Source organism: Lactuca saligna, chromosome 8 (genome assembly GCF_052625555.1).
Source record: "Lactuca saligna cultivar CGN05327 chromosome 8, ASM5262555v1, whole genome shotgun sequence".
NCBI classification, from domain to species: Eukaryota; Viridiplantae; Streptophyta; class Magnoliopsida; order Asterales; family Asteraceae; genus Lactuca; species Lactuca saligna.
In genome coordinates, this window is record NC_136424.1 from 42,381,228 (window position 1) to 42,405,056 (window position 23,829).

Below are 23,829 nucleotides of genomic sequence, written 5' to 3' on the forward strand. Positions count from 1 at the left end.
AGTTTTACTTCTTTTAATGTAATAAGATTTTATGTCCAAGGGTGTTTTTGGAAAGTGCTGTTTTTTAGCTTCCTTTATAAGTTTTCTGTTAGAGTCGAAGTCCTTTAATCATACATTTAGTCATATACATAGGAAGAACAATCAACAATACTGACATACCTTATGTTTGTATAAAGCCTGCTAACTATAAACATCACCCGGTAAAATTGCTTTATATTGAAAAAGAAAACAAAAGAACACAATTAAGAACCAAGTTTATAATTAATGTTTTTAATGGAAGTAGCTAATGTGGTTTTAGTTCTTCATAAAATGCATCCGCCTCAGATTTGTTTCTGAATTTAAATTAAATGTATCATCTTTGTAGTCTCAGCAATTCTCTTAGTCATGAAGACATCCAAGCCTCCATCAGCTAGCACAATTACATGTAAGATGATATAACAGAGAGAATCTTACAATGCAAGCCTCCATCTATCATGACCAATATTAAGAAAAGCAATAACTCTATAACTCGATTCAAAATTTGTAGTTGTGTGACAACAGAAACTCTAGTGATTAATCCCTTCTGGTTAATCTTGATAGTTTTGGTCTTTTAGATCAAATATGTCATTTAAACGCGTTTGGCCTCCTTTTTAACTATGAACTTCTTAAAATCCTTTTCAAATCTAAATAGATGTGATTATATATGCTCCAAAAACAGAAATTTTGGTTATTTAACCCTTCTAATAAATTTTGATAGTTTTGGTCTTTTAGACCACATCTGTCATTTTGACCCTTTTGACCTCTTTTTAATTTATGAACTTCCCAACAAACTTCCCTGATGTAAATAAATATGGTTGTACCTTGGATCTCTGCGGAATCTCAACTTCTTTATGAGGAAAAGGAGGTTCGTATCTTTCTGGAGTTAGATGTGTGTTTTATAAATAAAACACTTATCTAAGATTTGGACATGACCCAAACACTTATTTAAGTGGAACATGTTCATGTCAATTGTAAGAGCAAGGAGTAGTGTTGGAATAGGTTCATGTAAATTCAAAGCTTCTATTGTTCAAATTATAAACTTTTTTGCCATGCTAATCTTCAAATCATAGAACCAACTCACGTTTATTGAAGTAAACAACTAATCTTTGGCTTCAATAATTTATTAGAACTTGTGTTACCTTACCAAACCATATCAACAAAATATCCCCTATATATTTCATATTTTCTAGCTATCATGAAAAACCTTGATACATGTTACTTCAATCTTGATCTTCTAGTAGATTCTCGGTTAGATTGTTTTCTCTTCTCCCTTCTTAGTTCTTGGTCATTCTTCTCAATTTATTTGAGTAAGTGGATAATATCACCATTTATGAAATGGTCACTCTAAAAGCATCTTCCCAAACAAATTAAAATTTATAAACTCAAATTTCCTTCCATCTTGTTACATATTGAATAGACCAACAAAAAAACCCAAAATAAAGCAAATTATACCTAAAAATAATTTATATGCCAAAGTAAGGCGCCCCATGTCCGGTAACATGTTAGTTTCTACTAAAACTAACATCTTTCAAATTCATTTGCTTCAAAGATGTAATGAAATGAAGGAAACAAATAACAACTTAGATTAGTATTTCATAAAAAAATCATAGTAAAGGCGTATAATTTGCTCAAAAGGGCCTTGAATTTATTGGGTCCTGGAGATTGAATTTATTGGTTGCTGCCCTGCTAAAATCCTCGTGCTACAATCACCAAAATAATTATCCATTAATAATCGGATCTGGTCCACACTAAGTGCCCAAATTAGGGTAAAAGACCTTTTTACCCTTTACTCAACATGACTTAAACCTAGGCCCAAACCAAAAATCCAAAGGCCCAAAATCCAAATAAGCACTCAAGGCCCATTCATGGCCCAATTTTTCTAGATTGGGCCCAAACTGTAACGCCTGTAGATCCGGGCTAGTTAGTTTAGAGATAATAGGGGTCGAAAACAACTTTTTGACAAAAGAGTATTTAGAATAAATAATATTGACCAAGCTTTAGAATATGTCTCAAGGGTTTCGTACATATAAAGAACGTTGAAATCCGAGTTATAACGAAGAAGTTATGGTCCGTCAAAGTTTTACGGCAAAACCGACACGACACCGGGAGACGTAAATAGTGATTTTATGATGGAGGAATTTTTAGCCTTAGAAATCTAAACAAAATTTGTAGTATACGTTAAACAGAGAACATACAAAAAAAAAAAAAAATGCCCAAATATGACTTCGTATGAGAAAATTATGAATTTTCTAAGATTTGGCTTAGCAGTGCACAGTCCGAAACTCGAATTTTAGATCGAGTGGTTTTTGGCCTACGCAACCTAAATAAGAATTGAATATCTCATTAATAGGAACTCAACGGTAAAAAGACAGACGAAAACAGAGTCTGTATGTATAAGTTATGAATTTTACCAGACATTTAACAGTATAATCTCCTCGTACTGTTAAATTTAAGATCGGTCGAGAACTAGCCGATGGAGTCAAAATGAAAGTTGTAGATCTTATTTTTACCTACGCGTGGATATAAAGAACGTCAAAAACGGAGGTAGTATGTGAAAGTTAAGGATTTTAGAAATCGGAAGTGTGTTGTGCGAAAATGGGTGATGTGGCACAATCTTGAGCATTACTTTCTCCCTGAATCTTGCCACTAAATGGTGACATGTGACACCAAGTTCAAACATTTTTCTCCCTATAAATAGAACCTCTCACGCCCTTATTTTCTTCATACCTTTCTCATTCTTTCTTCTCTTTACTCTCTCTCTAGAATCCCTCTCTATCCCCAAAACCCCCTGAAAAGCCTAGGGAACCTCCCTAGCACGAGGCGAAAGCCCCGGAGTGCTCGATGGCTCTGAGAAGAAGAGCTTTTCGGCTCGGAAACGCTACTCCAAGCAAAGCCCGGTTTTCTATGAAACCCGTTGTAAGTGAGCTACGCATACGCTATTTTTAATATAGCTTTTATTTAATTATAGTAACATTATTAGAAACTTATAATAAGTATTTGGGCCATTATTATGGGTTATATAAGTATAGTTTAACGCTTATATAATAGTAATAATAGCTAGACTATTAATTAGTCTCGGCGAATAATATACTAAACTCTAGTGGTAATAATACTAGGTTTCGTTGAAGTAAATTATTTTTAAGAAGCGAAGCGCTGTCTGAGTTCGGATTCACCACCTTTTCAAGTGAGTGCAAAGTTACTTTCAACTTACACATAGATATGAAGTATTTTATATAAATTACGTGCTGTGTGTGCATATTATCTGTATATTTGCTATTTATGCTGGATAAACAATTTTATACATGTTTTAAATTATTTAAACTGTATATGCATTTTATATCTATAAAATGTGTTAGGTAAACATGGGTAGATGTAATAGTTGTTGTGTGGCAAAATAAAATAATGAGATGCCTCGTTATAGATTTTATTGATGATCCAATCATCTAGCGAAGTATAGATGACGACCACAGACTATTCTAGACAGTCTAGTGAAACGCTAGTAGGCTCGCAACCTGTAGGTGTTTATTTGAACTGTGTGCTCACCAGCAGTACTCCATCCCCCACATGGTTGCCTTATTTGACATGAATTGGTGAGGAACCCCCGAAGCATGTGTTGTCACCTTGATGAAAGTCCCTTAGACTAGACCCCTTGTGTTAGATGTTTTAGGTACGTAAAGTGAGGATACCGGGAACGGGTAATCGGGTTTGTTTGGTTTGATAAAGTTAATAAACTTATTTATTTTGGGTTGAAAACCCTATGTACTCACTAGGTTTCCCAACCTGACCCACTCAATTTATTTATATCACATGTGTTGATATGAAGTCACATTGCACTGAGAGATTAAGGAGATATAAATCACTAGTGATAATGAACGTAAGTTCTGTTTATGCTTATGTTTCTGTATTGGCGATGACATCCCAAATGTTTTAAAATGAATAAAAATAATTTTCTTCGGAATTGCTTTGATAACGTATCTATCATGTTTTAGTAGGAACAAATTCCGCAATATTTTTATTAAAAGAGGTACTCTTATTTTTATAAAGCATAAACAAAATCGGTCTTTTCTGGCTGTAAAAATTGGGGATGTCACACAAACCCTTAAATAGGCCTTGCCCTAAGGCCCAAAAATATTCCTTCTCCAAAAATTTTTTATTCAGATGGCCCACAAAGCCCTAAGCATCAAAGCCCAAAAGAATGGCCCAAACCGAAGCCCAAAATGTCTGAAGCCTATTGACTGAGTACACAGGGCGTACTCATCTATACGCTAAGCGTACATGCTTTAGGGCTTGTATGCTATGTGTATTGGCTTGTACGTCCATCGTACTCCTCCGATTCAGCCATCTTCCACATTTAGTCCTTAATCTCTTAAGACATTGCCCCAAAACGTAGATCGGGCATCCTTGAGTTGTATTATCACATAAAGTTGCTAACTTTATATTCATGCATGACTAAATGAAGCTCTTAAAGCTCAAAAGGAATTAATAGGTGACTTAATGTATGCATGTGACCAAGATCCCATAAAGCTTGCACCTTTATGCATGTGACCAAGTCCTTAGAATGTCCCAACTCCTCAAACCAACCCAAAAGGGACCAAAAGCATGAAAAGTAAGATATGAAGATATCCAAGCATGGAGAAGATAAGGTTTGAACTTGATACCTCAATAATTTTGCAACACGGGTGATGATTCTGGATCTATAACCTTCTCACCAAGCAAAGCACCTTCAATCTTCTTTACTTCCTTCACAAAGGGCAAAATAACCACCAAAATCTTCTCAAGAGCTCAAGAATACCACAAGGAAGGCTTAAGGGTCGATTTAAGGTTTTAGGAGGTTTGGGGGCTAGTAAGGAGGCCAATCCTAAAGACTCAAGGTGCTTAAATAGGGTACACCACACTTAAATTAGGGTTCCTTGCACTTATTGTACGCCCAACGTACTCCTTGTATGCCCAATGTACGAGGCCGAGGCTTTGCGGATAATCTGCTGACTACGCTCAACGTACGCCAGTTTACACCTCGCGTAATGGTCCTCGCACAAATACGCCATGCGTACTCCCCATATATGCCCCATGTACTAGGGTTTTCCCCAAACCCTAAATTCTTCCGAAGGCCATAATTCTTCATTATAAATCTGAATTCGACGATCCTTATATCAGTGAAAAGGTAACGAGAAGCTTTACGTTTTTATCATCTCATAATCACCTTAAATTTTCCTGAGCAAAAATCCAATATCCATAAAAGTCCGAGCTGACACTTTACCAAAATATCTATTGGCTCCAAAACACAAATTGAACCCCCGGATCATCTAAATTTACATCACCCACATCCAGGTCCAGATATCATTTCCTCAAAGGTCCTAGGCCTAATAATTCCCGATCTTTGGTCACCATTCCGAAATAAGAAACGATTCGGAATAACACGTTACACGTTAGGACATAAATATACTCCTGACTTGCATCCTTGCGAAGCCCGAAAGAATGACAATTTCTAGTTATAACATATAAAGTAAAGTAATAAAAATAATAAATAAACAAGTTCGTGCTGTACAAGTAATTAATTAAAAAATAACAACATTATGGAAAAGGATAAATTAAAAAATCTCTCCCAAACAATGTAGAAATGTTTTTTCAAAATAAAAAAATACCATTGAGAAAGACCTTTGTGTACGCTTTTTAGACTTTTTTCCTTTTAAAATGTCGAAATAGTTTTGCAATTGAAAACAAACACCGGATCAATGTCGTCGTCCTCGCCGCCGCCGGCACCTGTAATTGCGGTGGTTGTATTTCTGATCAAGGACAACACGGTTCTTTTAGGGCGTCGCCGAGATTCAGTTGGCCACAACACCTTTGCACTCCCCGGCGGCCGCCTTGAGTTCGGTCAGTCCTCTCTTAAGCCCACTATCACGCCACACACACACACACATTGATCTATACTAAATCGTTATCTTAACTCTTACCATTGTTGGATACTCTAGACTATAAATGTTTTCCATGCGAGCTTCCTTTTGAAATAACAAGGAAAAGCAGAATAATTTCACAACTATTATGCTGTTTTAATCTGAAATTAGGTAACCCTAGAAATACATTGTTAATTTTTTATAATCATTAAACTGAACATGTTTGAAAGTTTCGTATACGAATCATTTTTCATGTAAATGGTTTGGTGGATTTTAGCAGCGAATCCAATCATACAACTCAAAATCTTGATTTTTTTTTAATTATATTTGTAAGTTTAATATATTTTTGAAAATCTATACAATATAACGTAACAGTTTTTTCTGAATATTGCCCTAAAATTTTTGCGTTAATTTATAGAAATATTTCTTTCTCATTTCCTAGGTGAAAGCTTTGAGGAATGTGCGACTAGAGAGGTGAAAGAGGAAACTGGGCTAGACATTAAGGATATACAATTTTTAACAGTAACAAATGACGTATTTACTGAAGCTGAAAAAACATTTCATTCTGTTGCTATTTATATGCGTGCTTCTTTATCGGATCCTTACCAAATCCCTCAAAATGTGGAGCCTGATAAGTGTTATGGTTGGGATTGGTACGACTGGAAAAAACCACCTCAACCATTATTTCGACCTCTGGAGACTATGTTGAAAAGTGGGCTGAATCCCTTTTTTACTGACTGAAAGTGATTTAGATCATCTTGAAATGGTTGCAACTTGTTCTTCAAGTTGAATTTATAAGTGTATGAATTTACTTTCAATTTAGTTAGCACTTTGGGTTTTCTTTATATCATTGGCTATTGGCTAACTATGTATTTGTGGTTTTAGTGTCATCATGCCATTTAGTTAGCCCAAATATAAATTATTTCGAGTAACCTTATAATATGGTTGAAATTATAGATTTTTGGAGAGTATTTAGTATTTACACAATCCTTGAATTATCCAAGTCAAATGTGCTATTCGCTAACTTGTTTTTTGAACACCAAGTTCAATATTACTTACACTTGAATTACATATATCAACTGTGTGTCTCATATATCAACCATCAACCCACAATTTAGAAGATATCACTAAATGTTCAATTAACTCGTGAATTTGTAAATTAAGTTGCTTTCGTTGACATCATACTTCATGAATTTGTTTTTAGGTCGTGGCAATATTTCCACGAAAGTGATTATAGCTCGCTAAAATATAATGACGTTTCGCAGAATATAATAAACTGTAAAGTTGGTTTAAAATAAGTATTTTTTTTTTTTTTTTTTCAAAATGCAAGATAAACTAAATGTAGTGCAAATGGTTGTTGCTCTTATACCTGAAAACACATAAATCATAATAAGGTTTTGAAAGAAATTTAAACATGGAACCAAATACTAAAATTTTAATTTTAATAATAATGAACATATACATCATGATAGAAATCAAAGTTTATAGAAAATTAGTACTATGGGAATTTTGAAAATTATTAATTTATTTGAATAAAATTCAAATATAATAATTTCTATTGTATATCATATATTATGATATCTTATTACTGAAAAGTTTTCGCTTTAAACAATTTGTTCATATTAATCATTAGATAGATCAAAACTAAAAGGTGTTATACCATTTTTTTTTTGGTAAACGATCATAAAATAACAATTATTTTGCAAAATGGATGTGCAAAATACCTTTGGCTTTATGATATTAATCACTAGATAGATCAAAACTCAAAGGTGTTATATCATGCTTTTTAGTAAGCAATAAAAAATAACAAATATTTTGCAAAACGGGTTTGCAAAATACCTTTGGCTTTATGAAATTTATTTATAAATATGGTCTACACTACAAAAATGTTTCATGCAACTTTTACAACCTAATAGATATTTTCTTAAAATATCATTAAGCAATGCTATCCTCTAAACCAATATATAATTGACTCAAAAATAACGAAATCCTTTCCACGATCATACAAAAGGTGATCATAACATACAATATCTTTCCACAAAGTTTCTAAGTAAACAACTTTATACTCATTTGATCTAATTCTTTTCTAAAAACCAAAGGTTCTTGACGAGTCTTCATCTTGTACACGTAAATGGTGATTTCATTTTTAAGAATTGCAATCTTCAGTACAAAAAAGTTTGTTTCCACTTATCTTTCTTCTTCTCCATTGTTGGTTCATTATCAACTCATTACTGAAAATGCCATTCCTACTTAGGATTCTTCAAATAGAATAAAAATCAAATGAGTAAAATATTTTAGTTCAACTGAAAAACCGCTTACCAAAGAGTTATAGAAACCGATAACCAATAATTCTTGGTTTATGATGTACAAATTCGATAAAGGTAACCATAGTGACAACAATTTGTCTTGGAGATGTACAAATTTAAGTAGGAAAACATGGAGATGGGGGAGAAATTGTTGCCCTTCAATATAATTGATGAAAGTTTTGCCCAAATACCCCATTTTACGATGGGAATAAGACACGTGTCTAGGAAGATCTACATCCCCCCCCCCCCCCCAAAAAAAAAAAAAAAAATTGCCATCTTCAGCAAAAAAAAAAAAAAAAAGTGCCAAGTCATCAAAAATACCTGTAAATATGGTCACCAATGAAATCTTTTTTAATTAAATAATATATTACAATTTTGTAAAATAACCTTTTATTAAGCGTTTTTTTTCGTTGAAATTTTCCCCAATCCAAATTTGCATATACTCGCGCTTTCGAGTGATTCCGAATTTAAATCAATCTGCTTCTACTTTCTTCATATTCCCTCAAACCAGGTCTGCTCTTTCGTCTTCCCATCGGCGCCTACTTCATCACCATCTCCAGAAGGTACAATCTTCGTATTTGAAACCCTAGCTGAGGTTTATTTTTGACACTTGATTCCCTTTTTATGCGTATTTGAGCTCTTTTTTCATCTAAGTTGGATTCAAACTTCAATCTATCCTACCCGATTTGTTTGCTTATGTTTTATTCTTCAGCACACTTGTTATCGCCATTATTGATTTCATTGTTAGTTAACCGAAGATTTTAAACTTGTCACATTCTAACATTAAACAGAAACCACTATACAAAATCTTTTGAATCACTAATGCAACTAGATGAAAATATTTTTTAACCAGTCATCTGCCTCATATCGGATTTATAATAAGATCAGGATAACAAATTAATTTCAAAGTTCAAACAATAAATCGAATGCAGAGGTATACATTGGAATAAACATTTTTACTTTTAAATGTTGTATAAACCATTCTGCATCATGAAGTAAAATCATGTTTTTAGATAATCACTCAATCTGATACTGATTGTTATGAACTTACAGATGACAACTATTAAAAGGGCACTTCAGGACGACAGTGAACTGACTTCTGTTCAAATTATTTATAAATTATTATCAAGGTTGATGTCAATTTAATAGATTTTCTTATTAGTCTAGTAATTGAGGTATTATTTCTTACTCGATAACTAAATAATAATCTGTTTTTAAATTTTAGGAAGAGCAAAAAGAAGCTTGAACAACTATTACATCAATGGTCAGAATGGCATGCTCAAGAATGCTCTTTATCCGAGGCAAAATTTCTTTTTCCAACAACAATTAAGTTTAAGAAATTCTCACACTTCTTTCAAAAATAATTAACTTGTTGAATCTTTTTTTTTAGGGTTCTAATGAAGATCTTGAATCTGGTGAAGAAACATATCTTCCTGCACTAAATGTTAACTCAGAGAGATCTTGTATTATTGTATGTTCACATATTCCTAATCTCTTTTCATTTTCTATTTATAACTTAATGACAAATTAAATTTATTTTCATAAAAGTCTGTTTACATGGACACTCAAGTGAACAAAAAGCAAAGGATAGAAAATACAGAATTCAACAAAGACTCTATACCTGTCTATGATCGTAATTATCCACTTCCAATGTCAAATGATGACGTGGCTACCAAAGAAAGGTATTTTTTATTATTTTTTTTTAATGAAAAGTAAACTTATTTATTTCCACTAGCTTTACCCTTGTTAATTTCATAACAGTGTTGATGATATTGTGAATGCTTCTCGTTGTTTTAACTGTGATGCGTATGATCATTCACTAAAAGAGTGTTCAAAGCCTTTTAACAAAGAAGTTGTTAGCAATGCACGCAAATTGTATCAGTTAAAAAGTAAAAGACCTTCTGGTCCTCGTGTTTTAACGCGATATTACCAAAATACCCCTGGAGGGAAGTTTGATGGGTTAAAACCGGGTTGTCTTGATCTTGAGACTAGGAAACTCTTACACCTTGGGGTAAGTCAAAAAAATGGACAAAACTTGTGATTTCATGTAAAACACAAGGACCATTCTTGTAAATTTAGTTTATATCTTTTGATTCAGGAATTTGATCCGCCTCCATGGTTGAATAGAATGCGTGAAATGGGATACCCACCTGGATATCTTGGTATGTTTTAGTATTTTATTTTTAAATAAAAGACACCATATTTTGAAAATTTCCACCTTTTTTTTAAAAAAATATTTTATGAGATTACAAGTTTCTTTTTTAATTTTTTGATATTGCTCAGATTTGGAAGATGAAGACCAACCTTCAGGAATTATAATATTCACAAACGAAGATACAAAAGAAAATGAAAAATGCATCGATAAAAATTTTACAGAGCGAAAAAGAAAAATGAGCGTGAATATTCCAGGAATAAATGCACCAATTCCAGTAAATGCAGATAAAAACCGATGGGTGACTCCTAATTCCCAATTAAAAGGTCTTAAATCTTGCAGGAATAATAATAATTATTACAATAGTTCCTTAAACAAAAAGGTAAAAAATTCATCAGAATTACATTTGCAATATCACTCTTGTGAACAAAGTTGGAGGCCAGAATGTATACGAGGGTCAACTCCTGTTTATGCACGTGGTGAACATATTTATGCACGTGCATTTCCTCTTTTGTCTAATTATGCGAATAGATATTGGGATCATATTAATCAAGGTAATTCTCCTAGCTCGTTTCATGGTTGATAATATTTGAATGTTGGTTTATGAAATGTAATAGAGAATATTTATATGCAAATATTATGTAGTGGTATAATTGTCATATGTTAGCATGTTTGGTGGTAACACTGGTAGTTAAATTTGGGAAAAAATCTGGATGCTATCTTTTTTTACACATCTAGGTAACAAATTTGATGGAAGTGTTCACTATGACCATTATTATCTGCTACAGCAGGTTACATCCGGCTACAGCAGATCATAATGATCATATGTGAACACTTTCAATAAGTTTGTTATCTAGATGTGTACAAAAAAAAATAAGTAACCTATATATATGAACAAAACGAAAAGGAAGATTAAATCACACGAATGGTCCTTGTGGTTTGGGGGAATTTGTGCGTTTGGTCTCGAACTTATTTTTTTTAACTTGGATGATCCCTTTTGTTTGTTTTTGTTTCGCATTCGGTTCATGTCTTACCTAAAAAGATTATTGTGTTCTTATTATTTTACTTTATTTAATTATTTTTCTTATTTACGTATTTATTTTTTATATATTAAAAAAAATTAATAAACTTCACATATCTGTATTTTCTTACCATCCAATCTCTCATCCTTTTTAACTTCTATTTCTTTTTCATCTTTGGTGATATTGACGTCGAGACCATATTTTCTTTTTTGGTCTTTCAATTTTGGCGAACCAACATCATAACCAACTGTCTCTTCACTTTTAGTAGGTTGGTTGTGGTGTTGATTTACGTGAGTTGAAAGATTGAAAAAAAAGGGATGCTGAAGATGTCGATGCCATTAAAGATAAAAAAAAAAAATAGAAGTTGAGAAGGATGAGATATGGGATGGTGAGGAGATATAGATACGTGAGGTTTATTAAAAAATTAATAAAATAAATTAATTAATAAGGGTATAATAGTCTTTTTAAGTAAGATGAAGACCAAACACGCAACAAAAATAAACAGTAGAGATCATCCGAATTAAATAAACTAGGATCATACTACATGTTGTAGTTAGATGTAATCTGGTCATATGTAAACATTTCTAACCAGATTGTTACCTAGATGTGTCAATAAAAAAAATAGTTACCAAGATATGAATAAATCGAAAAATTAATTACCTTAATAAATCATATTCCCAAAAATCAAATACAAGGTCATACAATTATAAATAATAAGGCAATAATAAAATAAATCATAGGGTTAGCTTCATTATGCCCAATGGTGGCCCATTTATCTTTATGTCATAATTTTATATAATGAGAAAACGGGTGTAATCATTTTATCTTTATGTCATAGTTTTACTAGAAAGATCTGTTTCACCATCTTTGTAAAACTATGTAATACATGGAACACGTACTAACAACAATAATAAAAAATGTTAATAATTAAAATGATAATAATAATGCAAAACGATATTAATTAGTTTAGTCGGAAAATGGTTGAAAAATATTAGGAATATGGGAAAATGACTGTTAAGAGTAACTAACTGTTGTGTGTGTGTGTTTTTTTTTTATTTTTAAATTCAATATACCAACGAACTTTTTGTTTGTGTTTACCATAATCTTTTTGACCGGTTTTTGATTTGTAATAGCCAGTCAAATAGTTATGGTGAACACAAACAACAAGTTCGATGGTATATTGAGTACAAAAAAAAAGAAATGGTCCAAATGAGATCAAATGCAACAGTTGGATAAACACCTAATTTATTTTTCTTTTATTTATTTACAACAAATCTCACGTCATCTCTTGCTGATATTAATGATTTTATGAGATTTATTCTTCCTTTTCTTCAAAACAAAATCCATGAAAGAACATTATTCATACATGCACAACTTTGTAATGCACTTGAATATTTATTAGAGGAATTTTGACTAAGCAGATGCATTTCATGACTACATTTACATTTTCAATCAAATGATTTATCGTATCATGAGTGGAATCACAAATGTTGTGATTTTTTAGTTTACTTAGCTTTAAAATCGAACTCATGGGATAAGATACAACATCAATATGTACAATATCATGCTGATTTTGCAGACACATCACCATAATATACCTTGAGATAAACGTTTATGTTGATGAATATACCTCTCATACACATTCATATCCTTTTGCAGAGGTGTTAACAATTAACCACAGTAAGCATAACATAGACCATGTTTTAACGAAGTTACCCCTTCGAAATGCTCTTCATATATGTTATGGCCAAAGAAGGTTGCAGTGTTTGATAACTTTGCAACTTTAATTTCATTTAACTTTTCAGGGAAAATGACTTAGGAGGGTAACCAACTGTTGAGTTTGTTCTCATTTGGTCACTTTCATTTTTTTGTACTCAATATACCATCAAACTTGTTGTTTGTGTTCACCATAACCCTTTGACCGACTATTACAGGTCAAAAGCCGACCAAAAGGGTTATGGTGAATACAAACAACAAGTTCGATGATATATTGAGTACAAAGAAAAGGAAAAGGACCAAATAAAAACAAATGCAAGAGTTAGTTACCCTTAAGAGTCATTTATTGTTAAAGGATCGCTTCCCCACCATGATAATTGCCTTGAAAACTTCATATGTGATTCATTTGGGTATCTTAAGCAATAACATTGATTTGTTTTAAGAAATGTAGGAAGTGGAGATTGATAGTAGGGGTGAGAATCGGTTTGGTTTATGGGTTTTTTGGTTTTGTTGGTTTGAATTGTTTTTTTTTGGTTCAATTCGAAATCCGAATCAAATTGAATTCAAATTCTCCAAACCAAATCAAAAACCGAATTCTAATACGGTTTCGCTCGATTTTAAAACTGATAAAACCAAATATTAAGGATGTGTTTAGTGCACCACAACTAACTGAAAAACTAGCTTATTTTTCAAGTTTTTTTTAGTTGTTATGTTTGGCAAGCCAAATAGTAGCTTATAAGTTAGCTTATGAGCTAGCTTTTTAAAAAGGTACATGAGCTTTTTTTTTTTTTTTTTTTTTTAAAGTTTCTAAATATATCTTTTAATTAATTATAAAAACACATTTTTAAATGTATATTTATGTCATTTCACATTTTTAAGCTAGCTTTTCAGCTAGTTTTACAAAATGTCATTTTTTATCAGCTAGTTTTTCAGCTATCAACTAACTTTCTATTTAACAGTTAGCTTTTTAGCTATCAGCTAATTTTTCAGCTAACAACTAGTTTTTCAGCTAGTACACCAAACATAGTGTAACTTTAAAAACAATTAGTGTTGCAAATTTTTAAATATAAATTACAATGTTTTAAGATAGAAACCCAAAGTTGCAACTTGCAAGCATTAAGATACAAAGTTCCACATAAAAAGATCCAAAATTTCATACATAAAATGATAAAATGGTACTACTACTAGCTAGAAACATAAAAGTTTAACTTCCAAGTTCCAAGTTCCAAACAAAAGTATAAAACATAAAGTTCAAAATTTGTTCCGAATGGCTTACCAATGTTTGATCCCATTTATACATAAAAAATAGTTGATTCATTGTTGATTGTCGCAAGTCTACAATAGAAAAGTTTATAATTAATACATAACATACAAAATGTTAAAATAATTTTTACTTTATAATTAATATTTTTATTTAATATATAAAATATAATATATATTCTTTAATTAATTAATTTATGAAATTCGTTTTTTTGGATTGGTTTGATGTAAACTTCATGAAACCCAAACTCGAACCAAAAACCAAATTCACAATTCGGTTTGGTTTCAGACCAAACCAAAAACCGAATTTGAATATAATTTGGTCTGAAATCGATTTCAATTCAATTTGATTTTCAGGATTTTTGGTTCCAGACCAAATAATTTCCACCCCTAATTGATTGTATATGTAACGCTCGTAGATCCGGGCTAGTCAAATTAGAGACGATAAACATCAAAAATGACTTTTTGATGGAAGATTTTTAGAAGGATTAATCTTAACCAAGTTGTAGTATATGTCACAAGATTTCCGTGCATATAAAGAACGCCAAAATCCGAGTTATAACGAAGAAGTTATGATCTGTCGAAGTTTCGCGACAGAACCGGCATGACCCAGCGCAACCCAGCGCGACGTAAATAGTGAATATAAGGTAGATAGATATCTGTCCTTAGTGATCTAAACGAGAGTCGAAGATATCTTCGATAGTAGTCTAACGATAAAAAGACAGACGAAAACGGGGTTAAGATGAAGGAGTTATGGATTTCGAACGGAGTTTTCTTATCCCGGCCTACTAAAGATAATATATAAGTAATATACTTATAATATATTAAAAATAAGTCAAAATTTGCCAATGGAGTCTAAACGAGAGTTGTAGAGCATAATCTCACCTTCGCGTCGATATAAAGAACATCGAAAACGGAGTTCGTATGCGAAAGTTATGAATTTCTGAAGTTCGGGGCGCGAACCCCAAAGCTGTGTCAGATACCACGATGTGGCAAGCCTTCTGACACCTCCGAGAGTCCCCCAGATGCAACTTGAAATGACACATGCAGTGATGACCAAGCCTACGACGTGGCAAATGGTTCTACGACGTGGAAAGGGTCAGTTTTGCCCTATAAATAGGTTTGAAGGGCCAGCCGAGTTTGATTGCTCATTCTCTCATCTCTCTCCCATATTACATCTTTTACATGCAATTTTAACCCCCCGAAGCCCCAGTATCACCCCAAGACCCGAAGCAAGTCCCGAAGTCCGAAGATCCCGAGAAGAAAAGAGTTTCCGAGCCGAAGCTCTGCCCGCGGGAAACCCGGTGTGTGAAGATCCCGGTTTCACCGAAGAATATCTACTTGAAGAGCCGTAGTTCTGTCTGATCATCTTCTGATCAAGTGAGTGTATAGTCCCTTTCATGAACACGATTTTAATACAAGTATTGTTTGAATGTATTAAGTATATGTTTGGTGTGAGTGTGTAGTTACTTTCTTCTAACGCATAACTATGAAGTATTTTATACGATATACGTGTTATGTGTATATTTTGTTGTTATATGTGTGAATGTATATTCACTTTCTTTTATCTCATAGATCTGATTTATTCTCTATGAAATGTGTGTTATGTGTGTGTGCCTCGTCTGTTATGTGGAATATGTATTGATTGAACATGCTATACAGGTTTTAAACTATGTATAAAAATATATATTTTTATCTACTAATATGTTGGGTAGAACATGGGTAGATAGTTGTGTGATAAACAGATGAGAGGCCTCGATGTCATTGTGATCCAGTCATCTAGCGGAATTTAGATGACGACCACGAACTCTTTCTAGACAGTCCCGTGGAACACTATCAGGCTCATAACCTGTAGGTGTTAATGAGCTTGGGTGTTCATTCGTTGTATTCCATCCCCCCATGGTTGCCTTATTTGACTTATATTGCTGAGGAACTCCCGAAGCATGTGTTGTCGCCCCGATGAAATATTCTTAGACTAGGTCCATTGTGTTAGTTGTCTTAGGGACGTAAAGTGAGGATAACGGAAATGAGTAATTAGGTTATTATTGGTTGATGAAATTAAATTAATTATTTATTGTGGGTTGAAAACCCTATATGCTCACCAGGCTCCCAAGCCTGACCACTCAGTTTTCTTTGCATTACAGGTAATGACACAAGAGTATAAGTTGGTGGACTTGACGAGAGGTTTTGGATTATAGATCAGTAATTATAAATAACTGTTGTAAGGTCTATTTTATATTGTTTATGCTTTTGGTCTATATCGGAACATGACATCCAGATGTTTATATTATTTAATGAAAATACATTCTCTTTGAGAAATGTTTTGATAAATGGTTATCATATTTTATTTTGGGAACAAATTCCGCAACCGTTTTCTTTAAAAGATTTACTCTGATTTTATAAAACAAAGCATAAGCAAATCGGTCTTTTCTGGCCGTGAAATTGAGGATATCACAGTATACATTATGAGGATTTTAATAGGAATCATGAAATCAATGTTGTCCAATAAATCAACAATTGTTTTGATCCTTGTACAATACTCCATTATGGAAGCCACCGAAGGAGATTGTTTAGAGTTCCTGATCATGTTGAATAGCTTTTGCATTATTTGTTTTTTTTTGGAAGAGACAAAAGCCTCGACAAACTATTATTTGTTGACAAATTGATTACCAATATAGTAATTGCTAATCTTTAAGGCGTGTTAAGCCAAGTATCATGATGATGGTTCAAACAAAATAATCAACTATTTGAACAACCATCGTTTTTTCTTTCTACAAGGTTTAATTTGTCAAAAGAAAGTTTGGATTTAAATTGGTTAAGGTGCCACATATCTGAAGTTGAGATTGAAATTACTAGCCATCACTTTGTCTTGTGTGAAGTGGTGGCTGAAATATAAAAGCTAGATAGCTAGTGACTCAATAGTGTGCAATGTAACTTTTCCTCAGGTGAGTTCCATTTCAGGATGTCTTTCTTGGTTGATAACTCACAATGATTGTTGTTAGAGAAACAGTGTTTGTATGTGATTATTTTGGCTACAGTTTGGAAGTTATGGAGGCATAGGAATCCAGACTAAAATTTCGTGTTTTGGGGAAAAAGAACTCCGAAATTTTAAGAGCAATTCCGAAATCCGAAGAACAATTCTGAAATTTCAAGAAAAAAATTATTTTTCTGCTTAATTTAACAAAAAATCAAAGAAACATAGTTATATGAACTATATACAATATTAATGCATAATGTTAGACATTTTATTGAAAAACGGTGACAGAAAACATTAAGAAATGTAGCATTCGGAATCCAAAAAAAAAAATACTTGAAAATTATATAAAAAACTATGGAATATGAAAAGTACTCCAAAATAAGGAAATTCCAGAGAATGTGATTATTTTTTAAAAACCGAAAAAGATGGTTAATTTTCAAAAGCTGAAAAAAGATGGTTAATTGTTTTTTTAAACCTCTGTATAATAGTTAGATTACTCAATTTCCCTATTTTTTTTATTGCATAGTTTTGAATTCGTTCAATTGGTTAAATAGTCGAGTTTCCAAAATAAATGTTAATGGAAATGCTTGGATGCGATCTCCTGTGTAAATGAATGACAAAATTGCAAAAATGTACCCTGTAGTTGACAGAAAAATATGGTTTTGGTCTAAAAATGTTTGGTAGTGCATGAGTGGTCAAATTCTGGATCTTTTTAGTAATTTTGGTCGCTGTACACTAAAAAAGACATTTTTACCCTCATAATTAAAATTTTCCTTTTTTATTAACTTGAAACACAAAAAGAAAATAAGTAAATAACCAATACCCCCTCTTCACGTTTCCATTTTTATTAGGAACAGAGAAGCCATTCATCAATCTCCACCCTCTGTCTGGAACAACCGCTGATAGCCGCATATCTCATCGGAAACCACTGCTATCATTGCTATATGATCTTTCACCCTATTCTATCTCTCATGTGGTTCGACCCCATCACATCTACCATAGATTTTTTTTGTCGATGGAGCTAGGGTTTGCAAACCCTAAACCATAGAACTGGTGGTCAAGTTAGAGTACCTTGTGACCATCATCGACACCTCCAAACTCGAATTCTAGTCCACCATTTTCAAGTACTCTTCTTGCTCAATCCTTAGGTTCCGGTTTATGAGGAAATTGATCTACCCTTCATTACCAGTTGTGTTGTTATCTGAAGGAGATGATGATGAAGTGTGAAGATGGTGGATAATCATGTTGGTGTTGGATCTCGACTGATGAGATGGTGGAACAAGGTTGATGATGGTGGTTTGATTATGGTTTTAGGGTTAATGTGATGTGGGGAAGACAGTGACTTAATAAGGGAGTATGGGTTAGATTTCTATACATAAACAAAGCTAGGGAGACAAACATCAATGGCCCAAAGGGGCGACAAATCTCATCAACCACCACCACCACCATTGCTATGAAAAACCACCACCGTTCATCTGATTTCTATATATAAACAAAGCTAGGGAGACGAACATCAATGGCCCAAAGGGGCGACAAATCTCATCAACCACCACCACCACCATTGCTATGAAAAACCACCACCGTTCATCTGATTCTCCATTCGAAGTAAAACAACCACCGGAACCAATCATGTTCATCAAAACACTGATTAACCCACCTCTAGTCCCTCCTTACTTCTTCATTCCTCCAATTTCGATGGATAATTTGATTTACAGAACCATTTTTGTATTTTTGGATCTTAATGTGATGTCGGTGGTTGTTAGTGGTGATATAAGGGTGGTTTGTGGAGGTTCCAGTGAAGGTGATATACTGGGTGTTGAAAGAGAATGATGGTGTTCCAATAAAGAGGTCGGTGGTCCGACGGTGGTGAAGACCGAATGGTGGTTCCAAATATTAAAAAGAAATTAGGAAGGTGGGGTGGGTAAGTGGGTTTTGTTTTTGGTTTTTTAATTAAATAATAATAAACTAATTAAAAGAAATTTAAAAATATATATTTAAGGGTATTGTCATCATTTAAAGTAGGATATAGATTAAAACCACAAAAAATGATAACCATAGGGACCAAAAATATACGAGGTATCCAAAATTGGACCACTAATAAACCATAAAACATTTTTGAACCAAAGTCCCAGATTTTCAACAATCAATAGATCCTTTTTGCAATTTTGTCTAAATGAATTTTGTTTTGGTTCTAATTACTTGTTAGAACCTTTTGAATGTATGACATACTAGCCCGAAAAAATAAAAAAAAACTATCTGAATAACCAAAAACAAGAAATAAGAAGAGAGAGAAGAACACCAAGATTTTTTTTACGCAGAAACCCATCTTGGAAAAAAACACGAGCAGGGGATCCCAAATCACTTTGCTATATCAATTGATGTTACAATGTTTTTGAGAACGAGATGATTAAAATAAGAAAGCTAATTCTTTATTTATAGAGATACTTGACATTGAGATAATCATTATCACTAAAACTTAGGCAACAATTTTATCTTATAAGGAAACTCTTCTCAATTATGGAAATAATTCTCTCATTAACAAAAAGAAAATATCTCCAACTTTTTGAAGAAAATAATTCTTTTTCATTAACAAAACGAAAATATCTTCCGAACTACACTTTTTGAGACATGCCTTTAAATAATCTCTACCTTTGACACCTAAAGTTGAAAAAGTCTTAATGATTATTGATCCATTTACAAAAATCAAAAGAAAATATAACAACATACATGTCTTTAAAATAGCAAATGCATACTAAAGAGCTTCTAACCTAGGTGGCTTTTTCTTTTGAGGTTGAAAGGACTTGACATAGGTGGATTTATAAGCAGTTTAGAAGTAGAAGATAGATTTACCGTTCAAAAAAAAAAAAAAAAACAAATGCATCCCACCAAGTGCCTCTTGGCTCACTTGTGTTTTAGAACACCCACCAAGTTCAATATGTCAAAATTAAGCCTTTTAGTAAACATATCGACTTTATTTTTATTTATTTTGATCTTGTTTACAACAAACTTGCATTTATCAATTATTTCCCTTACGGAATGATAACCTACATCAATATGTTTCATTTGGTCATGCAACATTTGACCTTATTGAGAAAAATTAAAGTATGATTGTTAATATGTTATTAAGCTCTCCGATCAACATTTTCAACCAAATAACTTACTTAATTGATTTCGTTACAACCATGTATTCAGCTTCCATGGTGGACAACACAATAATATATGCGATTGTGCTTTATTGCTAACAACTCAATTACCCAAAATAAATATGTAACATTTAATAGATCTTTTATTGTTCAAATCCTTTGCATAATCAGAATCCACATACATAAGTACTCATTTTTTAGTTTTGCGAAAATGCAAACACATAGAGGATGTACAACACAAATAGCAAAAAAATCCATTTTTCAATATTCCAACGCTCCTTTCTTGTGTTTTCAATGTATATGCTAACCATGGTTATCGAATATGAAAAATTTAGACTGTACATATCATAGCCTACAATAAAAATCCTACAACACTACTGTTGTCATGGATTTTATATCTTATTCAATAGTTAGACTCAAATGCAGATGATAACATTAAGTGAGTTGCAAAAGGCATGGTGACTTCTTTTGCATCATGCATGTTAAAACAATGCAAAACTTTGTTACAATATCCTAATATCCTTTCGAGAATGATAAAAACTCTTGCACTTATGTCGGATACAATTTCCATTCCTAGATTTTTTTTTCGCAACATCTAAGTGCTTCAAATCAAATACAACATCCAATTGGCCTTTTATTTTTTTAAACTCCATTTATTTTGCCGCAATGAACATGCCATCCACTTCATGGAGATTGCTTGAGTCCTTATAGAGATTTCTTCGGTTTTCGTAAATAATTTTTCTTGACATGAACTATGAATACTTCATGTTGTTGCATGTGGATCTCTTCCTCAAGGACACTATTTATGAATGTCATGGTTACATCAAGTTGTTCTAATTCATAATCATTGGAAACAAAACATCCCAATAAAACACGTATAGATGTATGTTTTACGACCAATGAGAAAATATGTGTAATTAATTCCTAAGATTTGATTGTAGCCGTTAGCAACCAATCTAGCCTTGTATCTAAGTTTGTCGCCTAGATGATTGATTTGTTGAGTTTTCTATGCAACTATATATTATATTAAGGCAATAGAAACATTCAAAAATCATCATAAGTGTATATGCATCCTAGGTTCCAAGTTTTACTATTATAACAACACACTTTTAAAATATGAACAGGAATTATCAAAAGGAAAAGGAATACTAACCTTTAGTACAAAGTCGTATTTGCCCTTAACAAGTTGTAGATCTCCAACTCCTTAAGACATGTATTATTATAATAGTGATTCAAATAAAATAATCAAACTATTTCAACAACCAAGAACAATACTATAAAGTAAGAAATAAGAAAAGAGAATAACACCCAAAAAAAAATTATGTGGAAAAACCATAAGTATGGAATGAAGAAAATCACTTCACTATGGCTATGTTTGGCGTACTAGTTGAAAAGCTAGCTGTTAAATAAAAAGTTAGTTGATAGCTGAAAAACTAACTGATAAAAAATATCGTTTGGTAAAACTAGCTGAAAAGCTAGTTAAAATATATAAAATTAAATAAAAGGACATGTAAGAGTATGTGTTTCTATAATTAATAAGGGGTGTATTTGAAATTTTTTAAAAATGCTCCTAAAAACTAGTCTAAGTAGCTTTTTAAAAAGCTAGTTTATAAACTATTTTTTTGCTACCCAAACACGACAATATAAAAAAACTCAAAAAATAAGCTAACTTATCAGATAGTTGTGGCGCGTTAAACACACCCAATATCAATTGAGTTGAGAATGTTTATGAGAAAAACGATGAAAACAAGAAAGCTAATGCTCTATTGAGTATTTATAGAGAGACTTGACATTGAGATAAACATCATGGCTAAAACTTAGGGCACCAAGGTTCTCTTATAATAAATTTCTTCTTAATTTTGTAAATGAGATAATTACTTCCTTATTAGGAAAAATAAAATATCTTTTAACTAGACTTTGGGAGCCACACCTTTCAACATCCTTATTGTCACGAAACAACATTCCGAGATTCATTCAAATTTGAGAGACAATGGCATTGCGTTTTAGGATCATCTGCCATATAGCCGATGTAGTGAGTTTGGAATTAAGTCACTTGAGATCAAGAATCAATAGAAGTGACGAACGAATACATATAGTTTCTCAGGGGAGAGAGTAGAAGCCAAGCCTATCATCATCGAAGACATAAGAATGGTTGGCTACAAGAAGATGTAGGGTTAGAAAAAATAGGAGAGAAAATATGAAGGTAGTTTTGATACCACGATAACTAATAATATATATATATATATACAATATAAGTTTTGGGACAAACGTCAACGTGGGCCGGATACACATATATACAAACACACAAATACATATGTTACAATAACATCATCATTATTTAATTAATCTTTCAGTTTATATAATCTACCACGAGAAAATGGATATTCCATTTAAACCGCATGTTTCTATATATGCAACATATAATTGACCTTCGACTTACAATCGAAAGACGTCTTCATTCTGCATGACCAATATCATAAATGCATACTTAAGTGTTGCATTATTGACCTCCTAATTGTGATTCTTTGAAGGACCAGGAGGAGGGGCAGGGGTGTCCTTGGGTAGCATACCAAAAAACAACCCAGATTTCTTAGGAGCCGATTCAGCCATTGATGTCTGGTTATGCTTGGGTGATGATGTCATCTCCCCACGACTGCTTGAAAAGCTTGGGTTAACAAAAAAGATCACCAGAAAGAGAACCATCAAGAGCTTCCATGTTGATGAAAATGGAGTTTTGAAAGAAGAAAATAAGGCCATTAGAGACGAAGGGATGCAAATCTTTAATGTTGAAGTGAACTTAGTTCATAGCGCTATATACTCACACATATATATATAGTGTTTAAGTAACAACTATTGAGTTTTTTTAATTAATTTTCTGCATTACCCTTTAAATATGTATTTATATATTTATCTTTTTTAAACAATTATTATTTTATGTAATTTTATATATTTCAAAAACTTCCGACTACCAACTATTAGCTTTTAGCTTCCAGCTATTAGATAGTTTTGAAAAGTTGTTGAATGAATTTTTTTAAGAAACTTGTAAATTTACAATCTGGCATGAAATTATTATTATTATTATTATTATTATTATTATTATGGATCCTAAATATTTTTAACCAGTTATAAATAGATAATTTAAACAAACAAATGACTAAATTGAAAAAATTATCATAATAATAATATAAAAATATAATGAGCCTTTTCGTTTTATGTATTTTTATGAAAGAATTTACTAAAAAGCTTTGCTAAATAAGTAGAGTATTTTGTTTTTCCTATCTTAAAGAAATAAAAATGAAAAATCCTTAAACATCACCTTGAAAATTTTAATTAGGGAAAAT

At 32.3% G+C, this 23,829-nt stretch overlaps 2 protein-coding genes across 2 annotated transcripts; both read left to right on the forward strand.

The window, feature by feature from the left end:
• Positions 1–5,702: 5,702 nt before the first annotated feature.
• NUDX1 (nudix hydrolase 1) lies at positions 5,703–6,899 on the forward strand. The gene is made up of 2 exons (XM_078970235.1): positions 5,703–5,892; positions 6,355–6,899. Exons 1-2 carry the CDS (start codon positions 5,751–5,753, stop codon positions 6,651–6,653), a joined length of 441 nt encoding a protein of 146 aa, XP_078826361.1. The 5' UTR covers positions 5,703–5,750; the 3' UTR covers positions 6,654–6,899.
• Positions 6,900–8,655: 1,756 nt separating this feature from the next.
• LOC145011734 (uncharacterized) lies at positions 8,656–11,031 on the forward strand. Its single transcript, XM_078970464.1, has 8 exons — positions 8,656–8,781; positions 9,272–9,348; positions 9,444–9,519; positions 9,609–9,689; positions 9,767–9,900; positions 9,980–10,229; positions 10,317–10,380; positions 10,502–11,031. The coding sequence occupies exons 2-8, from the start codon at positions 9,272–9,274 to the stop codon at positions 10,951–10,953; spliced, it is 1,134 nt and encodes a 377-aa protein (XP_078826590.1). The 5' UTR covers positions 8,656–8,781; the 3' UTR covers positions 10,954–11,031.
• The last annotated feature ends 12,798 nt before the right edge of the window (positions 11,032–23,829 follow it).

Bases quoted from the DNA above. Each gene is read 5' to 3' on its own strand.
- NUDX1 (XM_078970235.1), top strand. From the start codon at position 5,751: ATGTCGTCGTCCTCGCCGCCGCCGGCACCTGTAATTGCGGTGGTTGTA. The intron at 5,893-6,354 runs GTCAGTCCTCTC...CTCATTTCCTAG, and splicing joins CGGCGGCCGCCTTGAGTTCG to GTGAAAGCTTTGAGGAATGT.
- LOC145011734 (XM_078970464.1), top strand. From the start codon at position 9,272: ATGACAACTATTAAAAGGGCACTTCAGGACGACAGTGAACTGACTTCT. The intron at 9,520-9,608 runs GCAAAATTTCTT...CTTTTTTTTTAG, and splicing joins AAGAATGCTCTTTATCCGAG to GGTTCTAATGAAGATCTTGA. The intron at 9,690-9,766 runs GTATGTTCACAT...TTTTCATAAAAG, and splicing joins CAGAGAGATCTTGTATTATT to TCTGTTTACATGGACACTCA.